Raw genomic sequence first — 14,149 nt, forward strand, 5'->3', positions numbered from 1 at the left:
TCTGCAGGCACACCCCTATGGGCAGTTCCTGTGTCCATAACAGCCACCCTACTGCTGTCAGAATCAGAGGTTTGTGTCCAGAAAACATCCAGAATCAGCTCTTACTTCACACGAAGACATCATTAAGCGTGATTTTAGCATGGGAATCTGATCTGAGATCTGTATCTGAGATGTGCAGGCTTGCCATCAAGAGTAACCACAGCTGCTAAAGGTTCAAAGTCTTTCACATATTTCTTGTAGAGGGCTGCAAACTGCACGTTAGATTGCATTAATTAAAATGCATTTTTCTTTCTGTGCACCAATGCTTCTTGAGGACAGATGCACAAAGGCCTTCTTCCACGCCATGCTTTGTTTCCAGTGGACAAGCAGCAGCTGGTGTGCAGCAATTGTCCCCATTCCATGGAGCTGGGGCTGTGCTGGAGCAGAGCAGGGACAGCCATGACCATGTTGTGCTGCTCCAAGATGCACACGTGCCCTGTGGCATTAGCCAGTCCCCGTGGGAGCTGCAGTGGAGATTCCCAGGGCCAGATGGCCGCTCACATAAATACCGTGGGTCAGACAGCACCGCTCACCTCCATAACTCTGGGTTTGTTTAGCTGGGCTGACAACCACAGGATTGCTCCCCAAATATCCGGGCTTCATATTTATGGTCAGTGGGGAGGTGAAGGGATCATAACACTCAAGCCACTGCCAGTGATTCACCCTGATGTTCTCACATCCTTCTTGAAGAGTGCAGAACCACATCTGCCCTGTTTCAAAATCCAAACCATCCACAGTTATATTCAGAGTTGGTTTAAAGCTCATCTCTTACGGTGTCTTCCTGCGGCACAGCGGTTGTCTCAGTGTGCTTTCAAGATGATGAATTCTTAGCTTAGAGAAACGTAGAGCTGTTAGATTAATTTTCTTTATGATCTGAATCCATCAGAGCCAAAGAAAAAAGTAAAATCGAGTCTTGGTTTAAATCAACAGGAGAGCGCGATTGAAAAGGAACAGGATGATCTCTTAAAAGTTCCTCTGTTTGTTTATAAGAGATACAGATTGAAAGTTTCAACATGAATCCAAAAAAGGTTTTTCAGCGTTACCATTTTAAGAACTGCCAGGAAAAGATCTCCCTTTGGCAGGGCTGGAACCAGCACTGAGCCTCCTGGCTTGACAACAGCATTTGTCTGGAGGCTGTAAGACCATAACCACATTTGGCCCCTGGGGATGGATGCTATCATGCTAGGCAAACAGTGTTTTATTCGCATTTATCAGCTGCAGCAAAGGAACAAGAACCTGGTTTATGTGTGGTCAGGTTCTCAAATATAGAAATATATATTCAAGCTATCTATGAAAACAAACATCTGGCAGCTCGGCCAAAAGCAATATACAGAGGGAAGTCTGCTCCCCACGTTTCTATCTGCAGCAGAGCAGATCAGGCCTTGGGGCTGCATTGCATTACACAGATTTAACAGCTTTGCCCCATCTAGTGTGTGTGCGTGTGCGTGCACATGCACATTGGTGCACAAAGGTATTTGCTGCCAGCCTTCTGCTTCAGAGGAAATCAGCTCCAAGGCCCATTGCCACTACGTGCCCTGTGGCTCCTCCTTCTCCAGCATCCCTTTCCTTGATTTTCCTTCACAGTTGCATAAAACTTGAGGAAGAGATGCATGTTATTAATAACTGTTGTTTTTCTTTATGTTAATTGTTGGCCCTGTGTTGATTCACCAGCAGCTTTCTGCTTCTCCATTGGGATGCATGGACAGCTGCAACATGACATTAAACCTTCAGAAAAACCACGAGCCAACAGCAGCGTCGATGATACAAATCACTCTGCCTTCCACATTTGCTTGGAGCTCATCAAGGAGTTATCCTCACAACCTGTCCTGAGGGATATCTGGGACCCAGGGACTCCACCCTTGTGCCAATCCACTCACACAGCACTTGTGGGTGCACTGTGGCATAAGCAGAGCAGCCTCCAAAAGCTCTCGTGTGAAGCAAGAAGACAAATGAAACATGAGGGCACACTCACATTCGGTGCTGTTAAATTTTGCTAAGGGCTGGAAGTGCCTTGGAAATGCTTGCATGAAGATATGTATAAACACACCAAATTCATGGCAGTCCTCGCCAGCTGCCTTTGGTTGGATGCTGTACCCCAGTAAGGGCTTTCAAGAGTGCTCTGATGTTTAAAAACAAACACGAAAAGAAAAAAAAAATAAAATCAAAGCCAGCTGGTGGTTGTTCCTACAGCCTGACTGCTGGGAAAAAGGGGTTTGGTGGACTGGGATCTGCCATTGTCACCATGAGAGCAGAATCCCTGCCCTGGCTGTGGAACATACAGTGAGATGGCACCAGTGAAAGGAAGGGAAATGCCTGCCTGCCCTCCGCAGAGATCAGCTCCCAGCCTGCAGCACTAACAGCCCAATTCCCTCTTCCCATAGTTAAAACAAAGTGAAAAAAACATTAGAAATGGCTGGCCAGAAAGTCATGCTTTTGGAAAACACAGTGGGGCATCTGCTGTAGACAACAGCAGAGGAGAGCAGCATCCTGGATAAGAAAAAACCTGCCTGGTCCTCATTCATTCATTCATTCATTCATTCATTCATTCATTCATTCATTCAAATCCAACAGCTTAAAAGATGACGAGTGTAAAACTTCATTTGTTGGTCTCTGACATGTTTTTCTGGGCACTTCTGTTTAACAAGATGCAACCATTCTCCTTAGAAAGAGCAACACAATCTATGTCTCTCCCCTTTCCAACTGCATCCAGACCTAAAAGCAGAAAGTGAGCAGCCCTGCTCTCCTGCTGACACAAGATGAGTGCTTTCCCAGTTCACAAGGCACAAGAAAATCCACCAGACAGCAAAATAGCAGAGATGCAAAACCAAACCACTTAGCAAAGGTTCCCATCTGGGCAGGCCTGAGTTTGAACAGGAGCCAGCCCAGGGGACACATAACAACACTGGTACAGGGGGTGACCACAGTGCTTACCAGGCTCTCCACGCCGTCCAGGCTTCCCTCGCCTCCCTGGAGGGCCTGCAGAAAGAAAGATGAGGGTTAGTGATGGGCACACTGTGAGCTCTGCCCCTGACACCTAAAGCACTGCCTGCCCCTACCCCACCCCCCTCAAACAGACACAGACTGCCAGCCTCCTGCACAAAGTATAGCGAAAAAGCCAGGGTGGATGCTCCTAGGCAAGGTAGGAAGGAGTTTCTGAAGTTATCGTGCAATGTGGTAGAGGGATCTGGGTCTTAAGTGCTCCAAAAACTAGGAAGAAAGTTGTAGAAACTACATACAGATTCATGCTCTGTGGTGCTGCTGCAGTTCTGGGCAATCCGTGCACCACACAAGTGGCTGCTACAGTTTTGTACATTACAGCAATGATCCGAGTGAGGAACAGGAACCTTTTCTTACTAATCTGAGTCAGAAGTTCCCACATCGACTGCTAAAACATCCCTGATCCCATCGCATAACTACAACCTCAGGCCTGGGTTTCAGACATAAAACTTTGCTTTTTGTCCCAGCCACTGGAACAAGAGCTCAGTGATCAATACAGCAACAGCACACCGTTAATCAAGCAAAAGGCACTTCAGCAATGAAGGGGAATGCAGAATGCAGTTGCAACAGAAGCTGAGCACACAATTGAGCTGCAGCACTGCACCCTTTGCACTCTTAGCCCAGGGCTCGGTGGGAGCTGGCAGCTCTCTGCTCCCTGGGGCACTAACAGCACTGCTGGGGGTCACAGAGCTGCTGATGGCAGCACTCTGCAGCCAGTCAGACAGCTCTGGAGGAGCACTGGCTTGTTGGGTGCCAGCAATGCTAAGAACCAAATCAAGAGCTCACTTTTATCTGAGAAACCACTCCGCTCCCTCTCCTTTCTGCTTTTAGGTATGAAGACCAATAAATGAAGATCACTAAATGTTTCTGCACTCCAGTCAAGATTTCCCCTTCTGCAAGAACTCTTCCATTGCCAAATGCTCACCATTTTCCATGGGGCAGAAATGCCAGTTCCTTATGCCAGACATGGGATCACACCAAGACTGTCCTGTACAGACCGCAGATGCTGTGCTGGAAATCACTCATTTTCTCCTTTTCCCCTATCATTATGAAAAGGAGAAGAGAAACCCCAAAAGCAGCAGCCTCCCCTGTACCCGCTGCTCCAACCATGATTGGTCCTGAATGCAGTTAACAATAATGCAGGTAGTTTGACTTTGCCTCTGCTGGTAGGGGGCAGGGAGAGCACTCAGGGGGCAGGGATGTCCTCACAGAGCCCTGGGAGGGAGAGGCTGAGTTTTGAAGCAAGTGCCAGGTGTGTTAATAGTGGTGCTTGCAGCTAATGAGGGAGAACTTCAGTGGGGGCTGAATGAGAGAATGCCATATCCAGAGCACTGCCAGGCAGCAACTCACAGCCCCGCTGTGATGCAGGTATCATCAGGTCTGCAGACACCCCTGAGCTCCTGTTCAGCACGAGGGACAGAAGAGCGTGTCCTGCAGGGCCAACCCCAGAGCTCTGGGCAGAGCAAAGACACAGAACATCTCCTTTCAAACCCCTTCGGGAGACTACAAAGGGCATTAAGGAGGCCTGGGATTTTGTTTGAAGATAAATGGTAGCTGTAAGCTGTTACCTAATGACTCCATCTCCTAAGATCTCGCAGTTTGATGCTTGTTCAATATAATTAAGATTTATGTTGCATTAGCATCAATTGGGTAATCACTGAGCCTTTCTTCTGACCATACCAGCTCCTCTGTATCAGCGCTGGGAGTTCTTTTATTTACATTTTTACGAGAGACAGTTTTAGAGAGGAGAATGGATCCCAAGCAAAAAGCAGTCTGCTTTTAAACAACTTGTCACATTCAAGCTAAACAGCCCTAATCCAGAGCACAGAGTGCCACTCCTGACAGCACCGTGAGCTTTCTGCTGAGATGACAGATGTAGTAACACAAAGGAAAAGCACGAAATGCATCACTATTAGGAAGCATTGTGAGAAAGAGCTGATAGGTGCACCTAAGGAATAGATGCTCAAAAAGAAGGTTAAAAGTTCCTGGTAAGCAGACTGGATTGACTCAGCTGTTCCACTGGGCATTGGCCACGTGTCACCCACGGCAGGCAATGAAATGAAAAGCTGTAAGTCAATATTGTTTTATAATTCATGTGAAGTATTATCAAGAGCCCAAAGCACATATTTCTCTGTAGCACAGTAAATTAATCCTCTTTGAGCAAATTTACCCAATGCAAATTGGGCAGCTCTAACAACTCTAATCTGTCGATACCAGGAAAAAAGGTCTAGACATGTGTTGCCCGTCATCATAATTAAAACAAATTGGACACTGTTGGATATAGAGGGATAACCACCTATCACAGTCACCTCAACTTTATGAGCAAATTACTGCCTATGTCACTGTTGGACATTAGGTAAGTTGGCGTTCACCAAAATGAAAGTGAGCTTTAAATGCCAGCAAGAAAAAGTGCTCAACATCACAGTCCAGCAAGGCCAAACCACGCTGTGATCTCAGCCAGAAGCACCAAGAGTCCATTCAGAGATCCTTTTTTCCAGATGCAATCACCTCTAACCCATTGTGTTCTAACGTGGGATTAAGTTTCATACCATTTTCGGAGGGCTCACCCACTCAAATGCTTGGCACTTTTGAAATGCTTAATTTTTATGAGCTTGAAGTCATTTAGATCGTTTCCCCTTCTCCTCCTCATGGCAGTTTTCAAATTGTCTTCAATGAAACTACTTCCTCCCTAAGCCCCCATTGAAAATGAGTCAACCAGAAGAATAGCTTGAACAAATTGGTTGGTTCGGCCACTCTCAGAACAGAATTTTTCTTTTCTTCTTTTTTCTTTTTGGTATTTTTTCCCATATGGCTTTACTTAGCAGGCAGGAGACCTTTGCAGCGTACCGCAGGGTCTGGTGTAGAGCCCTGTGAGACTGCAGCCCTTCTCGAGCTGTTCCTGTACAAAGGCCAATTTACTTCCTTATTCCCTGGGGAAAAGCTTTATGGTTCATGGACAGAAGTCAGCCCCTGCGATGCTTGCTCAGCTGATACTCATCAGGTACTCAGGTTGGGTTGCAGACTCTGAGACCGCAGAGCTGAGATTAAACAGTTTTGGGTCACAACATGTTGCATGAACCCTCTTGGCTTCGGATTCCAATGGACCCAAAAACTCAAAGCAAATACCAGACACAGATTAGAAACACACAGCACCTACAGTTTTCCAAATAAAAACAACAACAAAAAATTCCATCCGATTCATTTCAAATTTGGTCCAAGCACCCCAAGAACTCTCTGAAATCCTTGGCTATGCTTTATGTTATTAGAAAAGCCACCCAGAAAGCAACGTCTGGTTATTAGTGGAGAAAAGCTCCTTGCAGTTCAATATGCAAGCCAGTTGCTTTCCAGATACAGAAAAAAGCAAAAGATTATTTTCTTTCTCATACCTCCAAGCAGACCTTCCTGAATGAGGATGCAAGGAGGAAGATGCTGCATGCTGGGGAGCTGTGCTCAGTCACAGGGAAGAAAAGATCTCCAGGAACCAAACTGAAACAGCTGGGCAGCATATTGGTGGTTATGCTTTGCTTTGAGCAGTCCAGAACCTTGGCTCCAGATATTTACAGCCACAAACTCCTCTTTAACTAAAGCTGAGCTAAAAACAGGGGGTCCCAGTGAGGAGGATGGGATGGAGCACAGAGCTGGGGGGGGAAAAGATTAACCACTCCAACAAGATACGGCAGAGAGTCTACATCCCAAATTCTATGATGACCAGCATTAATGGACACCAACAGTGCCAGCACATAAGGTACATTTAGTCTGGTATGGCACAGCTCTTTAAATAACCCAAATTTGCCTTTGGTCTTAAAGTGTTTTTCTTAATCGTAGCCAACAAAAGTTTCCCTTCCCATGTGTAGATCCTTGTTGCAGAAGGAAAAATAATACTCAAAGTCATGCAAAGAGTAAAATTATACACACACACACACACACATATATCTCATAAATGCAGAAACAAATTGAAGTGCTGATTGTGCTCCATTTACAGAAACTGAGATTGTGCCACATGCTGAGCATTCTGAATCCACCCCCACTTCTAAATCATTTTTCCCTTTTTCCTCGCACCCAGAGACAGCTTCTTCAAACAGTCAAGTGCATACAGCTCTTTTGTTTAGTCACCAGGGCATGAAGATAAACTGAATTTGAGATATAAATTAAGAAGTGACTGGAATAAAGCCACAATTGCACTTACATCAAACATGGAATTTTTTCCTTTTGTTATGGCTGGGCTTACTCAGGCCATTTTCTGATAATACCCTGGCAAAGCTGCAGCAAAACACAGGGCAGGAGCAGATGTATGGAGAACACCCCGCTTCATTTTTAAACAAGAGGATGCATGTTTTGGCAGCTGTGTAGGCTGCTATATGCAAGGTAGGAAGGTTTACAAGGCAGATTTCGGCTTCTCACATCTGCACTGGTGCAAATCCTGCACAGAGATGGTAGCTTTGAAAAGCTTTCAAGGAGTAAGCATGAATGTTCATGTACACATGTAGGGCTTTGCATTGCTTTATGAGAACGGTGGCTACCTCTGTTCATCATACCCATATGCTCCTACACACTCCAAACAACTAATAAAGTTGAAAACACCACGAGTTAATCAGGCTTCTGAAGGTACGTGCCAGGAAGTCAAGTCAGGCAGAGCTTCATCAACGTGAGTCCAGTAAATGAACAGACTCCTTTATGTGCAGTGGATGCAAGCTAGAAAACCACTCAGTGGTAGAGCTGAGGGAGAGGAGCAAAGTGAAACTCACATTGGAGCCCTCCAATAATGTTTGATAGAAATTCATCAGCCTTACTATAGCATCTTCAGGCAAATTAAAGCATCATTATTACAATAGATGAGCAAACATACCCTCGAAGACTGCTTTTTCAGAAAGCATTTGTAACTTGGCTTTATTCTGCTAAAACACCTGTAAACACAAAGACACCTCCTGGAAGAGGCAAAGCACCATTACCCAAGCAGTCCCTGGTGACCAGGATGCCCAATTATCTACCAGGTGCTGTATTGCTTTACTTGCATCAGTAAATCTGCCCATACAAAGTACCAGCCTGCCTGCAAAAATAAGAAATATATATAGACATTGGGAATGTCTATATACGACAGCATAGAAATGGCTGCGCATTTCTTGCCATAAAGCACTTATTATCTTTTTTTCCCCCACAAGAACTGCAAGACACTTCCATAAGGTAAGCAAGATAATGAAGCACTTATTGCTTCCTTTGGTTTTCAGTTACAATCTCACATTTAAACAAGTTTGACATGTTGGATTACAAAATCTCTAGTGCAACATTCAGATCTGACACAAAGTACTTGGGTTTTGATGAATTGCATTTTTGGAGCACGGAAGTACTCAAAGCTAATGAGTATTATCTGCAGTCAGAATTAGCTGTTCCAGATCCAGGAACACGGCACAAACTAAAATGTTCTTTGTCATTTCCCATATTACTCAACACGCAATAACTACAGGAGAAGTGAAAACGGCAAGGCTAGAATTTGAGAACAGCCAAGTAACAGTTTCTCTTCTCTAGAAAAGATCCTTGTAACTACACAGGGAAATGTATACAATATAGACTTTAAGCAAACAATCATGTTCTTTGTATTTAAATGTTATTCTTGCAGAACAGAATCACCAAGGTTGGAAGAGACCTTCAAGATCATCCAGACCAACTGTCCACCTATCACCAATATTTCCCAATAAACCACTTTCCATAGAATCATCAAGGCTGGAAAAGATGCACTTGAGCACCTCTGGAGATGCAGGCTGTGGTCAGTGCCCCATTTTGGCAGGATTTTCCATCCCTTGCTTCTCAGCTTCCTAAAAGCAAGCAAGCAATCTGCCATATGCAAACCATAAAGCAAGCGAGTGATTGGGCCAAGCTGATCACAAGACCAACCCTACAACAATCACGCTAACAATGCCAGCAGATTTAGCTTCCATATGACCAACCAACGCTAACATAAAAATTAAGTTTTCCTGCTCAAAACTCATCCAGCATTGCACTGTGACAAGTCACAATGACAGAACAACAGAAATGTAAGAATAAAAGAAATGTAAGCCATCTCTGGGAGCTCTTCCTAGTTTCATTGCTTGCATTATCTTCAGAGCAAGCTTGCATTCTGTTGCACGCTTCATATTACGGAGCAAAAGTTCACCTTAGTGGCACCAATTGGAGTTTCTATTTTTATGCTGAACTTGGCCAGAAGCAAACACTGCTGATTGATTTCAATGGCTGATTTTGAAAACCTAATTGTGTTACATCAAGTTTAGCTTCCAAAAAATCCTTCCGTCTCCAACAACCCAACGAGGTGATGAACAACATGCTGATGCTGATGAAGCCTTGTGAAACTTAAGTAAAAAACCCAAAGCTGCACTAGGCAGGAAAGAAATTAATCAGATTTTATCACAAAACAGCATTTTTACACAAATAAACCCCTAAACTGTGGACGTTATGTTGGCTGCTTCAGAATAATTTTGTCCAATGTAGATTATCAGACCCCAAGGCACAAATGCACGCCATTACAAATAAAAGCACACTAGGTTAACTGTCCACCTGTTAACATTTCCTAGGAAGACCTTTACATTCAAGTCTGCCACCAGCAAACCTCTGAAGCCAGAAAACCACGACAGACAGTTCTGGGAGAGGATTTTGCTCAGATAAATGATGCTGCAGCACAGAATAGGGCAGGAGGTGGTAACCAACTGCATGTTACCCAATTTACTGCTGGTGCCAGTCACAACACACAAGATGAACAATCTTTTTGACAATGTAATTTAAAGGAAACATGATTCAGCTGTCAGGAACTCCACTCTACCAGTAAATGCATCATTGGAACAATGCTGGGAGAGGTACTCAAAGTAAAGCTATTAAAATGCCACTCAGCACGTGGAAAAGGGCTATTATTAACACTATTGTGACCTTGGAGAGCTGGAGATTTGTCTGATGATGGTGGCAACAGATGCAAAGTGATGCTGCTCACTGTCAGGAAAGCATTTACCCAGCAGCTGGTGGGATGGAAGGGCAGCCAGCAGAAATGCAGGTAAAAGCACTGTGCAAATGGGGCAAATCATTTAACACATGCAGGAAAAAGGACCAGTGGCCTCAAGGATTTTTTACCCCATTTTTTACCCCATGATTTATTTTTCTTTTATTTTTATAATGGTGCATATCACAACAACGCATCTAAACTCTTAAAAGATGTTTTTTGTTGTTTTTTTCTTTTTTCCTTCTTAATAGAAAAACGCTCAACAAACAGCACAAACTTCTAAACACAGTACACGCCTCAAGCTTTCATTTCTAGTAAATCCTCTGTTCTGCCCTATGACAAGCCTAGAGTTGCTCTGAGATTTGCCCATACCACTGGGTACCAGCAAAGGCAGTTGCCAACACAGGAGAGGATGTGAATCGCCTTTGCCACGGGGCTTTTCCTTCTTTCTCGTCCATACATTTGCAATAAACCTTACAGGAACTTAAGCCCTAACGGTACACTCACAGCACAGTTCAGTGAGCGTGAAGCAATTTCTTTAGATTCTTTGGAAATTAAAACCTTTTGTGAGCAGGCAAGCACACAGCGGTAGATTTGACAGATAGAACCCATGTCTAACAGGCATGTAGCAAAATATTCTGCCTCTTCTACTGATAGGAAAGTTCCCCTCTTGGTAATTCCACCTTTTTCCTAAAGCCCATAAACCACTGGTTTAAGTTTAAGCACCGCTGAGGCAGAGTATTTTATCTTAAACATTCCCACCATCCTCCCAGAGGTGTGGTTGCAGGGAGGAGAATTAGACAACTGGAAAACAACTGCCCTGCATCTATCAGCTCCTGGCTATCCCCTCTACTAAGGAGTTTGCAAAGTTCATGAATACTTCTACTTAAGCCATAGCTACCTCCATGCCATAGCATGGAGAGCAGCTAAGGAAGGGCATTGCAAAAGAAGTAGGAGAAGCAGTAAGGACAGAAGATTTGAGAAAAACAAGATTTAGGAAAACAACAACCACCACCATCAAAAGCCAATTGCATGAACGGCCAAAAAAGAGTCTCCAGATATATTACAATACACCCATACATTATGCTGGAATGGTCTGTCATGAAGGCATTATCCTACTTGAGCATATCATGGAGAACTGGAGGGGAGAAGAAGATTCTCAGCCTCATGGAGTATTCCTACGTCAGGGTTGAAATTATGATGGAAAAAATGTCACATAAAAATGATTTCACCCCCAGAGCAGCAGAAACAACGTACTTTGTTCTCACAAATTGGGACCAGGTAGGTTGGCACAAGGTCTTTGGCAAAGAAACAATTTACCCTCAAATTTGAGACCAGAGCAATAGCATTAGATCACTTACTCAGACTTCAGCTGTGAGCAGCTGTTTGGCTTTCATTTCACACAAAAGCTTATACTGTAAAAGGAATTCCTGGCCTGTATTCAAATGCTATATTTGCTCGTAAGCAATGTTTCTCATTTTAGTCCTGATAATGCAATGAAATCAGTGATGAAAAATTTTTACACAGAGATGCAGAGAGGGAGAAAAGGTATTTCTTTGTAGAGATGCTGCATTTGTTCTGTTGAAATGCAATACTTAGACCACGAGTTTTCATCACGCTCCATTTTTACCACCAGGCTTCTCCTCTATGGAGGATGTAATTAAAGGTACAATTGCCTTCTCTGATAGCCCTGGGCAGGCACTGGCTTTGCTGCATGCAAACTGCTTTCCCACCCACCCAAAATCCTTCCAAGAAAGGAACAGATGAACACTTACGGATAATACAGTTTCCATTATACAGAGACAATCAACACGTGCCACAGTCATATTCACATTTTGGAAAGAATGGTGTTTCCTGTAGCAAGTGCGAATCATCCAACAGTGTGAGCTCTTTTACTGCTGTATCCAACCTGTGCCACACAGCTTCCAGCAGGAACACACTGGGGTCTCGGCAGCCACATGCTGGAATTCTGGTCTAGCAAAGCAATTTCTGACTAACTGAAGAGCAGCAAACTTGCGCCTGCTGCCACTTCCACCTCAAGAATTGATTATAATCAACTACAATTGCCACCAGTAAGAAAGGCAATTGAGGGGAGCAGCAGTGGAGCCACAAAGCTCACTGCTAAGATGGCAATGGGGCAGAAAGCTTGCTGAAGGATGAATATGGGCACTGAGCAGCCAGCAATGAGATGGAGCACAAAGCAGCTGTAGGAAGGCCAGGAGAAAAATGGGTATGTCGGCATGCACAGAAACATAGCTGAGATACCAGAAAGCGCGCTGACGTTTCTTTGGCGTGCACCATGCCTTGGTGGTTGGCAGTAGGTGGGAGCAGGAGCAATTAAAGACACAGCATGAGCCAACACTCACAGAAGTTGCTAAGGCCAACTCTGTTAGAGCCCATTTCTACCATGGCTGGGGCCTGCTCTGGCCCAGATTCAGTGACAACGGTTGTTTTCATTTCAGTGCGAAGAGGGGATGATCTATTGCTTGCACATCTGGGGAACGTTTCAGTAACAACTTCATTGTAGACTGAAGTCTTCTCCTGGGCCAGCACATCGCATCAAGCCGCTTCCAAGCACACAGCTTTCCAAGATGAGAGGTGTTCTGAGGAGCCTTGCAGGCGCACATTAGTTTCCCAATTATCAAAATTACTGCCGTATTTGTTTAACCGCTTTCATTTGCTTACTTGATGAATCTCTTTTGATGAATCGTTTGTTTTATTTGGCTGCTTCAGGGTTGCTGGTCTTGCATGCAGCTCAAAGCCAGAGCAGAAAGACTGACTTTGTTTAGCTGCTTCTTCTACATGCTCAATTCATTCCCAAATGAACTTTTCAAGGGTACTTACACCATTTTCAGCTCCAAACTTCCAGTTGTCTGTAAAACAATGTGTTCTCTTTTCCAATTTTGAAGTGGGGGGGGGAAAAAAAAAAGCACACGTCTGATAGGCTGGAAAGGCAGTTTGGAACTACATTTGTTGTTCTTCTTCATAGCAAAAAGCATCTTAGGGATCAAACAGGAAATTTAACTTATTCCTGACAGCACCAAATGTGCAACCTTTTAGCTCCAGATCCCTCGTTTTTGTGTCACCTGCAGATCCCAGAGATCAGCTGAGCAAACGCTGGATCACTGCTTGGATTCATCAGAGACATCCAGGGATGAGGTTCAAAGTTTTACGGAGATGAGGTACTGCTGTTCTTTAAACATGGAGATAAGATGAAAAGAAAGAGGCAATTATTGAAATCAAAGCTATCCAATATGTTACTAAGTTTGGATGCTCCCATCGGTTTCCACTTGTACACTGAAGCGGCCAAGTTTGAGAAAAATGGTGCAAAATACGTCAGAAATAGGAAACAAGTTCAGAGAAGTGAGACAGGGAAACACACAAGGTGCCCAGCACCTCTGGTTTGGCATTAGGGACAATCACAGCAGTGAGACCAAGTGTCCATAGCAGCTGATACAGGGGCAGGAGTGAGATGGAAGTAAGGGATTCTGTTTACAAAACCAAACCAGCACTTGAGATTTCACTCCTCAAATATACCAGCTTGAACCATTTTGTGAGCCATTATTTTCCCAATCATACACTTCTGTAATCATACAAAGGCTTTATTATTGTTATTAGAAGAAGCCATCTTTCCAAGCCTACCTGGTTCATGAAAGCCAGAGGAGTGGGCTGGTTCCTCCCCAAAGCAGGGCAGTGGGGTTGGCCTTCATCTTTCATTGATTATTACGTGATGCCTATCACCACATCTCGCCAAGATCTTAACTGGAATCAGACTTCAGTTTAACACAACACAATAAGCTGGATCCTGCTTTCAATTTTGTTTTCTGGGTTCCAGGATACGCTTTTAAATGATTGAAGCACTGGATCTAATTTCACCTGAGGATCTACAAGTACTTAAAGTAGAAACCTTGAGAGCCCCGCTTGAATATAGATATATTGCTGCTGAATTCTGAAATAGAGATAAATGAAGCCTTTGGAAGGGCAGCTAACCACGTATAAGACTATAATAGCTGGAAATTAGTGCTGAACATCAGAAAAAAACAAAACATATCTATATTCCAGCCTCCCACTTCTGCTCTCTAAACCATGACCCACGAGGCCACAATGAACGGCTGGAAGCTGGTCTGGCCTTCA

The 14,149-nt window shown here is 44.1% G+C and overlaps 1 protein-coding gene across 1 annotated transcript in view; it reads right to left on the reverse strand.

Moving 5' to 3' along the window:
• COL23A1 (collagen type XXIII alpha 1 chain) overlaps window positions 1-14,149 on the reverse strand; it is a 148,396-nt gene that overhangs the window by 40,851 nt on the left and 93,396 nt on the right. Inside the window, exon 3 of the mRNA XM_072348077.1 lies at window positions 2,971-3,015. Within this exon, the coding sequence (XP_072204178.1) occupies window positions 2,971-3,015 (45 nt within the window). The remainder of the gene's footprint in view (window positions 1-2,970; window positions 3,016-14,149) is intronic.

This window comes from Excalfactoria chinensis, chromosome 13 (assembly GCF_039878825.1).
Source record: "Excalfactoria chinensis isolate bCotChi1 chromosome 13, bCotChi1.hap2, whole genome shotgun sequence".
Classification (NCBI taxonomy): domain Eukaryota; kingdom Metazoa; phylum Chordata; class Aves; order Galliformes; family Phasianidae; genus Excalfactoria; species Excalfactoria chinensis.